A 13,116-nucleotide genomic window follows, 5' to 3' on the forward strand; every position below is an offset into this window, starting at 1 on the left:
TATTTAATTATAAAAGGCGTAATAATTATTATTTATATAAATGAGTCGTTAGGGTCGAAATTATAGTCGATAAGAATATTACTTATATTTACTAATATTTAAAGTATTTTAATTATAATCCAATTATTTTCGGTAACGAATAATTCCTTATATCCTTCGGCTAGCCGTAAAATAATAAATTTCGATTTACTAATATTCGATTAATTAATTGAGGTAACCTTTTTTATATTATCAGTAAATAATTATTTAATAAAAACTTTTTAGATACGAAATAAGCCTTTTCTAACCCGGTTTTTATGGTATACCCTATTAGTATAATTAAATTTATAGGGGGGATAGCTTAGTTGGGAAGATCTGAGCTTGGTTTACCTTCGGTTTCATCTGAAAGGTCGTAGGTTCGAATCCCGCTCCCCTCTCTTTCATCCGATTTTTCGGATAAAATTTCTTCCCCGCTTTCCTCTCTAAATAAGCGTTAAAAATATAGAGGGCCCGCTCTGGTCCAAAACCCTAGCAATACGTAATTGGGTACGTATAAAAATTTATCCCTACTTAAAGAAACGGCTTCTCTCTCTGTTCTAGCTAATAGGGTTTTAAAATTGGAACCCTACTCCCAAAATCTATTCCGGAGCTACAATATTAATTCGGTATTAAAATTCAAAACCTATATAGCGACTACGATAATTAGCTAATTATATTATTTCTTATTAATCCTAACCTACATTAGCGAATATATATAAGCAACTGATAAAAGCTAATCGGCGAAGAATTTTAACGAATAAAACCCCTCCCCTTTACCCTTATACTTTAAAGATAGGATGAAGAATTACCCGACGAAAACGTAGTACTGAAGCGTCAGGTAGGGGGGGCGGAGTTTTGGAATTGACTAATTAGAAGTAATAAAGTCCACCGGGACGAAAAATAACGATAAGAAAAAGACGATAAATAACAAATAACTAAAATCTCTTTTAGGCGCGACGTAGTGAGGCGGCGCATTAGGCGCGGGGGCTAGGGTTAGGGTTGGAAATAGGGTAGCTAGGAGTTTTTATCCGTTATACGGTTTTTGCTCTAGATTAAGAAAGGAAGTAGTACCACATACCTACTAGGTAAAACTATAGCATGATAAGACAATATAATTAAATTTATAATATATTACCCTCTTAAAATATATTTTATTATAAATATCCGAGGTTAGATTAGGTTTATTATAATATTAATATCCGGGCTTATTATATTCCTAATAAATAAAATTCGAAGAAAAAATAGGTAATCCGTTAAAGTATTTAAAATATTGGCCGGAAGTAATTCTAATTAACTATTCTTACTATAATAATTCCTATAATTCTTTTATAACCTTATTAATATATTTTACTATTCTTTAACATATTCATTAAAGGACTTTATTCGAAATTAATACAATTTTGAATGTATATTGTATATCGAATTAATAGAATTCTTCGTTAAACGAAACTAAGTTAGGTAAATATTTATTATTTAACGTAATAATGCGTAACCGTATTCTTTCTAAGGGGTAAATTATTTTCGAATTTATTGACTATTATATTTTTATACGTTAAAAGAGGGTTAAAGTTTAATATTTCCTCTACTGAATATATAATTTTAATAAATCGTTTATATTAAGGTTTAAATATAATAATATTTTGTATTTATAAAATAAGTTTGTTTTAAAATAGAATTAACCTGATCAGCTTTTTCCTAAAAAAAGTATTTTAATATCTAATTGTCTAATAATATACGGGCGGCCGGGTGAAGTATATTTATAAAATCTAGTTTTAAAAGAATATTTCTACTGAATATTACCGTAGAAATTATCTTTAATTCTAATTGTAATATAGCCGTATCTTTAACCGAAGAAAAATTTACAACGTCTAATTCTAAATTATTGAACCCGACGTCCTCTTCAAAATCCTCTAAATCTTTAAGACCTACGTTGAATATATACGGTTAAGTTTCGATAAATATATTATCCCCGTCCTTCATCGATTCCCCGTTATCCTCCTCGTTATAATCTTCGTTTTTATTCCTATTTTTAGTTTATTATTCTATATTATTAGTAACTGTACTAAATATCTTCTTTAAAATAATATTAATAATATTAAAAGTTATCGATTATTTAATTCCAGTTTTATATTCGGGTTTATTATTTAATAATTTGTTTAGTATATTTTACTACTTTGGTTATCCTATTTAACCCCTTTCCAGTATAAAGTCAGTATATTTAATTAATTTTTGAATATTGTCTATTTATATAGTAATTCTATCGGCTATATTTATATTATCGTTATTATTTCGTACTAAAGAAGGGCGGTATATTGTTAATAGTCGTATAGCCGTACTAGGTTTATAATTATATAAACTATCCAAGTCTACTCCGGTGCCCCCTTACCCTCCTTAGGTTATTAGATAGTTATAGACTGCGTTATTATCGTTATAATTATTGAATTTATTTTCTAAATAATAATCGTAATCTCGCGCCTTTTGTTTAGGTATTATAAAAAACTAGTAGTAATTTATAAAAAGAGGTAATTATAGGCTCGGTTATTTATTTTCTAGAGGGGAAGAGTAAGAAGTAGAGGAGGGAATTAAATAGATAGGGTTATTTTATTTTACTTTATTTCATTTTATTTTATTTTATTTCATTTTATTTTATTTTATTTTATTTTATTTTATTTTATTTTATTTTATTTTATTTTATTTTATTTTATTTTATTTTATTTTATTTTATTTTATTTTATTTTATTTTATTTTATTTTATTTTATTTTATTTTATTTTATTTTATTTTATTTTATTTTATTTTATTTTATTTTATTTTATTTTATTTTATTTTATTTTATTTTATTTTATTTTATTTTTATTTCTAGTTTAGAGGCATATTATAAGTAGAGGTACCTACTAGTAGTTAGTAAGTACTTTATATATATAGGGTACTTAATTAATTTATAAATAGGGTTTATACTTTAATATAATAGGTAGTAGGGTAAATTATAAAGGTATATATAATTACTTTTACGATTTCCTAATTCCCTTCTATACTTTTCCTCTTCTTTAATTTCTTCTTCCTTTAATAACTTCTTTTTCTTTTAACCTCCCCAAATTAATGCCCGTCGTTGTAGCGAACTATTAGGTTGAATTTACTTCTATTAATTCTACGGTATAAAATAATACCCTTATCCTTATTATACATATATTTTTTAACTCTTATATTTACTTTAATTTTAGGTTTTAATTATATTCTTTTTTATTAAAACCAAGCCTATTTTATTTATTACTCTCCTCCGCGTTTATTATTTATTTATACTTATTTCTACTCCCCCCCGGCTAGCCGGCTATATATTATAATTATCGGTACTCCTAATTCCGAAACCGAACGGTAGGAAATTGCTAATGTAAAATACTTTCCTCTTACTCGTTACTTCTATACGATAAATTAATTAATTCTTTTATAATCGTTTGAATCCGCTAATAATTCGACTATAAACCGCTATAAGTCAAATAACGGATAGAATGATATTATAAGTACTTCGACTATTACGGGTGTAATTATAAGTTCGAATAAATAAAATAGAAATAGAATTATAAATATATTAGAAATAAACCGAAATTCTATTTATTTACTAATATTTTATAATTAGGTAATTCTAATCAATAGAATAAAAAGAAGCGTAACGCTTTTACTATTAGTCTAGATAATACCGATAATATTAATGAATTTCTTAATAATAATACTTTCGCTTAGAATATTAACCCTTAATTAACTAAAAAGGGTATTATAAAGATTAAACTCGAAAATTCCCTATTTTACGAAAAATCGATAAAGGAATTTTAGATACAATATTATAATTTTTAACGCGCCGGTATATTTATCTATATAAATAAGGTCAATGGAATTAAAATTATTACTTTTACTATAAATTAATAGTAGGGTACTGATTTAGACGATACCCTTAAATAAGTTGAGAAGAAGCGCTCTTTTACTATTAAAGAGGCGTTTAATAAGTATAATTAAAATTACGCGACCTAGAAAAATCTTACCTTTAAAGCAGCTAAGAAGAAGATATAAGAATTTAATAAAATGAATTAGGTTTTCGAAACTTTAAAAGAATAAAAGTAAATTACTAAATTCTTTAAATAAAGGTCGGATTTTAGCGTTGGCTTCGACGAATTTATTAAATTCGTTTTACTTTTTAAAAGAATCCTATAATATTAAATAATTTAATCCTATTACGAAAGCGTAATATAAGAATAAATTACTTAATTTATACTATAAAATAATTTGATTATAATATTAACTCATATACTACTTTAAATATCTACGTATATGTTATAAATATAGTTAAGATATAATACGAAATAAATAAGAAGTATAAAGGTTGCCCCTTCGTCGATGAGAACGGTCATTATAATTAGGATAACGAAAGTTTTGGTAATATTTAGAAGGATATAACCGAAGGTAATTAAAAGAATAGACTATACTTTAAAGATCTTATATACGTCGTTAAAGTCGTTAAAATTAGGAATAATTCTAAATGGGCTAGGATTAATCCTAAATTAAATCCTAAAATTTATAATCCTGAATTAAATGATGAGGATAATAAAAATACCGGCGATTATGATAATTACAATTACTAAGGTAATTCGGTTTCGGCGTTGCTAGCTATTAATATCTATAATTGAGAGACGGAGACGATATTTATAGATTATAAAATGCTTTGAGTTTAGTTACGTTATAATTATAAATTTAATCGATTTATTTCTCTTTAAATTTATTTATTTTATTTTTCTTTTTCTATTTTTTATTTAATATTATAATATTTTCATTGTATAAAAAGATAATAGAAGTATATTATAGGTAATGAAGTATAGGATATAAATTATAATTTTTTTATTTATTATTTTAATATTAGAGTCCTACGTGAGATTATACTATATTTAAATAGTATTATAGTTAAATTTTATAGATATTATAGGATATAACGAAATAGTAATAATACCTAACATATATTTCTATACTTAGGTTTCTACTAATCTCTATTATATTATTAATTTAATATATAATACGAAGGTTTACTAGAGATCAAATTTAAGAATTTATATTATTTTATACTACTACTAATATTTCGAATTATTATGTAAATAAAGGTAATTATAAAAGTTTATAATAAATATACGTAAATATTTTTAGATCCTCTTAGCTATACCGAATCGAAGAATATTTAAATACTTACGGTAGAATAATATTACACCTAAATTAATATTAAATTAAATAAATTTTAAATTTTGGTTAGAAATTATAGAGGAAATGCCCTACTTTATAGGCGGGGAGAGGGAAGGGGGGGTTACCCAAAAAAAAAAGAGTTTCCCGTCGCGTTATTCTATTTTGCGTCTACCTTACTTTATAAGATTAATTTATACGTATTACCCGTTTATTTACGATTTAATTTCTATAAATTACTACGGGAGATTTTATTCTTCTTTTCTCTACGATTTTAATATTCTTTTCTTCTTCTTATAATTATATTTTTAATTATTTCGTACGTATATAGGACGTTGAAATTCTAATATAATTAATATTGTTTCTTTTTCTTATAATTTAGTATTAAAAAGACGGCCTCATTTAGCGTAGTGTATTCAGTAAATCCAAATTGAGCGTATATTAATAATAGAAATATTATACTAATAATAATATAATATTATATACTATAAATAAAATTAAAAATACCGGCGCTAAAGTACCCCGCGCCCCGAAAATAATAGTCGGTATTATTAATAAAGTAATTAAATTATTGAAATTTCTTAAGCCGTTTAAAAAGGACGATAATAATTATACGACGCGTAATAATAGTTTCTACTATATTATTACGCAAACCCTCGAGAATAGTATCCTTAATGCTAACGATAGTCCTATTATAGGTTACTTCGTTACGGTTCTTACCGCAATACTTAATTATTCTAAGGATGATTTCTTCCCTGATTTAAAGAAGATTTAAAAGAAATTCTATTTGCAGCGCCTGGAATTTACGTAGTTTTTTTATCGTTCGGCCGTAGAAATTAAAATTAATATAAAGTGTAGCTTAGTTTCTTTAAATATTAAAGTATTCGACAGCGATAAGATTTTACTTTTTTTATTATATATTATAAATTTCGTATTTATTAAGAAGAAGGGTATAATTAAATACTTGCCCTAGAATTTTCCTAAATTTAAAATAAAGGTTTAAATGCCCGAGGGTATTAAAAATAATTTTATAAACGAATTCCTGCATAACTATATATAAGGCCGTCTATTTATAGTTATTGAATAGTTGGATTAGGCGAGAGAGGTTGCCGTTGCTATGGTAGAGGTGGATATTATTACTATTACTACTACTCTCATTCCGGAAGTTATAGTCAATATAGTAAATAATAGAGTAAACGGACTCAATATTCCTACCCCAGCTAATACTATTAAAAAATAACGCTTTATTAGTAAGAAGGTTACTAAGAAGGAGAAAGCTAAGAATTAATATTTATACTTATATTTATTTTTCTTTATAATCTTATAATTAATATATTATTTTACTAAAACCCCCGGCCATTCCTAAATTCGGCCCTACTAAGGAGGAGATTATAGAGCAATTCGATTAGAGGGATACGTATACTGAAATATCTTCGGTCTTAAGTAAATATACCATTCCCGGCTCTATATATACCGACGCTCCCAAATAGCAACGTAAGGCTATTATCGCTCCCGAATACTACGTATATAAGGCTATTATAAGTATATTTATTATTCCCGAATACTATAAAGTAATTATCGCCCCCGCCGCATCTCCGAATTAAAAGTAGGAAATAAATAATAAAGTACTAAATAATAGCGGAACTAACTATAATAACGATTTAATTATTATCGACTAGCCCTTTCCCCCCCCGAAACCCAGTAAGGTCGAAGTATTTCGTTAGGTAACTAACCGTCGGTATATTATTATTAAATAGGAGTCAGAGCTTACCTAAATTCTCTAAACTAATTACGTAGAGATTTGGAAGAAAGAGGCCTCTAACGATCTATATAGTTTAATTATAGAGGAATTATTAAAAAAAATATCTTCTTAATTTTAATGCTGTTAATGAATTCGATAATTCTAAAGAGTATTTTAATATACCCGTCCTCTATAATTTTATTATTTTAGACTAGGAAGTTAAAAGAAAGTGCTAGTATATTGAGAGGAAAGTAAAATATAATACCGGCGAATAGTCTAATTAATTTAGAAGCTGAAACCTTATATATATATTTAATAGGATAGAGAGTAAATAGTTATGGCTTATACGCAACGTCGACGGCTCTAGTTATTTTCTTTTTTATAATTTTCTATTTTTACTAATCTCTTTACTAAATATCAATAAACTCTTCTAGGAGTGGTATTAATAATATATTATATAGTATCATTATATTAATATATATAACGCGAAGTTCTACACCAAATATAATAGGAAAGGCCTCGCAAAGACTAATTTTTTTATAACAAATACTTTTACATCTATATATTTTATATAGCTTTACTTTAATATTTAAGTTCAAGTGCACGGAAATATATAATATACTAACCTCTAAATAGGAGAGTTTTCGTTCTCGAATTCGCTCCAACATATTACTAATATTATAATAATTACAATAAATAAAAATATGAATAATATATTAGCGAATACACCTAATTAACGAAGTAACGGCATACTAGTAATCATTTTTAATAATATCTACGAGAGTCTTTGATTGAATACTAGTTTATTATTGCAACAGCATATTAACTTTATATTTATAAAAATATTTATTACTATACAAAGCCATATACGATTGAACATACCATTATTAATACAGCAACCAATTAACAGTATATTGGAAGTGCAGGTCCATATTATAGCGTAGCGCATATTGACCCACAGCAAATATTTACTATATAGGGCATTTTTTCCCACTAAAAGGACACTCAATAATGAATATGCATGTAAGTAGAACACGCTCTTGCCAATTTTCATATTGCTGACTCCAACACCCTGCCAACAGATAATTAGCCCGCCCAACAAGGTTCAACATACTGTTCAACTATAACAACCCAAATTTTACATATTGAAAGACAGGCCCCCCCTCCAAGGTACGTGTGGACATGCCGTTTCTCACATATATGCAGACTTGTACTAGTGTACTATATTTTTGTAGGACGCAGCTTGCATCGGACACGTCTGAATGGCCAAGCCCCGGCATGACGCCCGGTAAGCCTATCAATGATTCAATGAGCTTCGCTTGCCACTGAAAATACAGTCACCCTTTCAAGAAAGAATGGAATCGACGATCCCGCTCTCTGGCGGACCCTGCATTAGGAACATTTTAAAGCTGGCACGGCTGGATCCCCGACTCGCCTCGCCCTGTTTCGGTCGGCAGAAAGCTGGCTGGCTGCCCGGTTGAGCTTGCACCTGCTAACGTCGGACGTCCATCCCACTCACCCACTGAAGACGGTGTACGTACAGGCACTTGGCACCTCACCTAGGACCAGAATGAAAGAAAGCGGGTTGGCACCCCCTCACTGCCCTGCCCCTGAACGGAATGCCACAAAGATTCGGTCTCTTCTCAGTTGTGGTGGCTGTTTGAAAGACAGTAAAAAATGCGACTCAACTCAGTGCGAGGAGTACTATCTGGAGATATCGGGATTGGCTGACATCACAGGTACAACCAACAGCAAAAACCCATCGAGAATGAAATGACTCCCGGTGTCTCCCGAATTCCCGACCGTGCCCTCTACAGTATTATGAGTGTACTGGGAATTCCACCTCCGGGCTCATCTGGCAAGTGCTTCCAGATTCGCAGACCAGGCAGCAAGATTTGAAGGGCGACTGATCAATGATGCACATCAACGGCCAGTTCCGAATTCCGACAAGGCCCGTGGCCCTCTCGCGGTGCGATCCAAGCCCAAGCAAGCTCGCAGACGTGGACATGCGAGCGGAGACCGAGAAACGGACAAAATGGTCCCAAAACATTTCGATTTGCACAGCAGATATGTAAGATTATTACGCTTACAGTGTCCGAGTCAGGTGCATTGCATATTTTTCCATTTGGTAAAGAAACCACTCACACTTTCTGCACTCCTAGCCACCAGCTGGTTCGCTTCGGCCATGTGCTAGGAAGTGCTACCGAGTACAAGTTGCTGCGAAGAGAAAAGGGCAACACTCATAATGTTACCAAGTAATTTGCATACCGGTCACATCCTTGAGCACGGACTTGTCCAAGTTGGCTTTCATTCAAGTTCGTGGAAGACGTTTAAAATTGTAAGAAGCAAAGTGAAAAAAAGGCTGCAGTCAGGTCGCGTGAGCACCCAAGGCATAACGTCATGGTCTCCTCGCTCGCTCGGCAACAGTCCAGCCGCATAGTCCGAGGGTGGGTGGTACTGTTTATTACGAGGGTAAGCAACTTCAAAGCTTGAATGGTGTGGTAAGCTGGGAGGTGAGGTTGCAGTTAAATCTTGACGCCGTATCCAATACAACTTGAGGGAGGGAGATGGTGTAAATTAATCAGCAACTGGGATGCCAATGGTTCGTTAGACCCTCAAAAGAGGCAGAAGCGAGTGTAGTAAAGTAGAAGCAGTGGGGGGCACTGGAACCAACAGCTCTTACACTATGTAACTCCCTACGACAGGGCGGCCGCGCCTTACCAACTGTGGCAGCCATCACGTTCACATCAGATGCCACCCTCTACAAAGCAGTCACATCTGTCACGTCTAATTTCATTTTGACAAGTGAGGCGGACAATACCTTACTTGGTAGTGAGTGGTAGCATGATTGATAGCATTCCTCAAGGAGTTCGACACGTTCGCGGTTTCTAAACCCAGGCTTGGGACAAAAGCGACCAGGGCGCCTCGCTGGGAAATCTCAATGTGCTAGGGTTAGCACGGCCAACTTCCGCGGGCGGATACCTTGGGTGTTGTCAATTTGCCTGCCGAGTTGGACACCTAGGACATGGAAAAGACATTGCAAGGTTGGGTCGGAGAAAGCAACCGAGAACACAAATCAACTTTCATGAAAGAGACTTCACCAAAAGAAAGAGGCCATCGGGCAATCCCAGCACATGGGAGGCGTTTCCACAGATGCACCGAGATGCACCCCACACCGCTGCCAGATCCGTGACAGGCTTCGTGATTGGCCAGTGGTTGGCCATCCCACTGTATCACTGCATCGCCAGCTGTTAATCCCTAGCTTCCCGCGTTTCCCCAACTTCCCCTGGGACAAACCCCCACCCACGCCTCCTGTCTCGGCGCCCATGCTCTCACAGGCACTGAATCTGGTCAGTCTGGTTGTGGGACAATCTGATGAGCTTATTTGGATTTCACACCAGATGCTTTCCAGCTTCTATGGGTCATGTGCCTGTTGTCTGTTGTACTCGCTACAGTTCTCCTTCCGGTCCAAATTAGAGGTGCCCAGCCAAGACAGCTTTACTCGTCCATGTCTGGTAGCCATACAGCTGGAGACGGAGGTTTGGCCCGGAGATGCTTTTCTATCCAAGACTCCAGAAGGACGGTACATGCTACACCAATGTACATGGTAATGCCGCTATACCCAGTCGGTGAAGGATACAACGTGGAGGAAGAAGATGCCCCCTTTCTGACCGCCCGCGGTTCCAAGCAACAACTACAGTACACCTTCAGGGTTTCCCGGTTTACCGCCGTCGAAACCACATCATCACAGTGTCTGTTCAAGCAAGGGATGCCGAATACTCGACACTGGCGCGGCAAGGAGAGGCAAAAGTATGTGGTATTTCTCGGTCAAGCTCACTTTCACAATACTGCCCCAGTGGTCTATGCAATCTTGCCGGGCACATAAGGATGGCCAGAACTTAGACCGCCATCCACCGCCCAAGCCTGTGCATTGACATAGCTACTCTCATCACTTCCCAGGAACAAGGCCACACGCGCAATCTCGTCAGCATGACCACCTCTCCTGAGAGGGTTGAGCTGTCCAATCTTGCGTTCGGTACCTCGAGCTCGTGCGCTCTCGAACACGGGCGCCGTCATACCCGTCTCGATCAGGCCGGGGCAGAGAGCGTTGACCCGGATGTTGGTTCCAACCAGTTGGTAGGCAATGGTTTGTGCCATGCTGACGACGGCTGCCTTGGAAGCCGAGTATGGCGTCCCTCCGGCGTTGGACCGCAGACCGGCTACCGATGCTGTCATGATAATGCTCCCAGACGACTTTGGCTTCTCCGCCGATGTCTTTTGCATGGCCGGCGCCGCGTATTTGGCGGCAAGAAAGGGGCTTTGATGGTACGCATGGTTAGCGATGCCCTTCAAAAACGAAACGGACAAGAAAGTTCAATTCGGACAGAAAACGAGGCGTCTTACCCGAGCGCGTTGACCCGCATCGTGTCCATAAACACGTCAGCATCAATGTCGGAGAACTTGGTATGAGGGCCAATGATTCCGGCGTTGGCAAAGAAGACATCGAGCCGTCCGTAGCGGTCTAGAGCATCCTTGACGACTTCGCTGATGGCTTTCTCATCGGCGGCATCAAACTGCCGCGTGTGTACATTCACGCCGGGATATAATGTTTCAATCTCGCGCTTATGTGCTTCGAGATTTGAATCATCGTAGTCGCAGATGTAGACTGCCTTTGCCCCGTTCTGAGCAAACTGGTGAGCGGATGCTCGGCCAATACCGAGAATGGAGTTTGCGCCTTCAGAAACGTTAGCTTCAACCCACGATAAGCATACAGCCACAAGGCTGTACTTACCAGTAATGATAACCACTTTTCCGGTCACTCTAGGTCCATTCGAGTCGCCAGCCACTTTGACAATGGGCGGGACGGTATTATCGACGGCAAGGTGGTTACCAATCGCCTGGATACGTTGCTTGGCGGACTCGGACATTGTGAGTTTTCTTCCAATTTTCTAGTTTCAAATGTGGTTGTGTCTTCGTTCCGTAATCTAGCCAGGTAATCTCATCAAGACGTGACAAAAAAGCGCATATAAAGAGTTAGGAAAAGAGTCAAGTTCGGACACATAAGCTCTGTGTATCACTGATGAACATTGCCGGTTCAGCGCGGGGAAACCAAGCACTAACAGATCCGGGGGCGGGCCGAGGTTCAACTTCCCGCCAGTTTTGTATTGGCTCGACTGTCCAGGAATGTCCAAGGACGGATGACACTTCCCGTCACGTTTGTTTCCCCCTTTACATTGGCACTCGGGAAGATCACGTTTACGACATCTCCATAAAGAAACATGAAATTGTTCTTCGGCGCGGCTTTTACCAAGTCAGATTCACAATCTGGCAGTTTAACATCCGTCCCCATTCCTCTGTCATGACAGATGGTCTGCCATGCTCCCCCCCCCTCCGCTGGTTTCGCGACGAAAGGATCGATGGTCTCCAACAATCATGCCACGACGAGTCAAACCCATTATTTCATCCGTCCCTTACACGGTAGGTCTGGAGAAAGGTTTAAGATGGCGCTTCAAGGCTATTCAAGACGTCGGAATCGAAGCTGAACAGTAACCTTCCTTTCAAACCCGATGCCGAGCACGGCTGAGCATCGTGGTCGCACACTGCATCGATCACCACCCGAGCATGGCATATTCTTTCGCCCCGACTGGCTGGCCTTTTTCGAGCCGAGCATTCGGTGAAATCAGAACAGAGGCACAGATACGAAGGCCTATTCCGAGTTGACTTCATTCTGTTCTCTCATCTAGAGGTGGCCCTCATAACTGTTCCTGTTAGCCGCAATTGCTGAGCTTCAGACTTGGATCAGTCGTGTGGGACTGGGAACACGAGGCATGGTCGAAACCAACAACGAGTTGCGACTCTTCGACTGGCGCCATTCACCGGTCTCTTTCTACTATGTCGGCACTGGACGCGCCTTCAGGTCGTTCTGGAGTTTCAGGGCCATGATCGGGGTATGGGTTCACCTTGATAGTGTCTTCTTACTCCTGATCGTATTCCAGACTGGCTATCGTATCAGCAGCATGGTCACCAATGATCAGGGATTGACGGGCAAAGGTTCTTCCAGTCGGAGGCTCATGAACACTCTGCAAACCTACCAACCCTCCTCCAAATAGTGTCATTGGCGGACAGTGGCATTCTTCCATCTCC

At 36.0% G+C, this 13,116-nt stretch overlaps 1 protein-coding gene and 1 pseudogene across 2 annotated transcripts; one reads left to right on the plus strand and one right to left on the minus strand.

The window, feature by feature from the left end:
- The first annotated feature begins 329 nt into the window (after window positions 1–329).
- B0H65DRAFT_t235 lies at window positions 330–416 on the plus strand (annotated as a pseudogene). The gene has a single exon. The product of its transcript is annotated as a tRNA-OTHER (tRNA).
- A 10,417-nt stretch (window positions 417–10,833) lies between these two features.
- B0H65DRAFT_548635 (uncharacterized protein) lies at window positions 10,834–12,913 on the minus strand (the record flags this gene model as incomplete). The annotated part of the gene is made up of 4 exons (XM_062829589.1): window positions 10,834–11,290; window positions 11,377–11,707; window positions 11,765–11,891; window positions 12,875–12,913. The coding sequence occupies 4 exons, from the start codon at window positions 12,911–12,913 to the stop codon at window positions 10,834–10,836; spliced, it is 954 nt and encodes a 317-aa protein (XP_062681484.1).
- Between the last annotated feature and the right edge of the window lie 203 nt (window positions 12,914–13,116).

Source organism: Neurospora tetraspora (genome assembly GCF_033439725.1).
Source record: "Neurospora tetraspora strain CBS 560.94 chromosome Unknown B0H65scaffold_4, whole genome shotgun sequence".
Taxonomy (NCBI): domain Eukaryota; kingdom Fungi; phylum Ascomycota; class Sordariomycetes; order Sordariales; family Sordariaceae; genus Neurospora; species Neurospora tetraspora.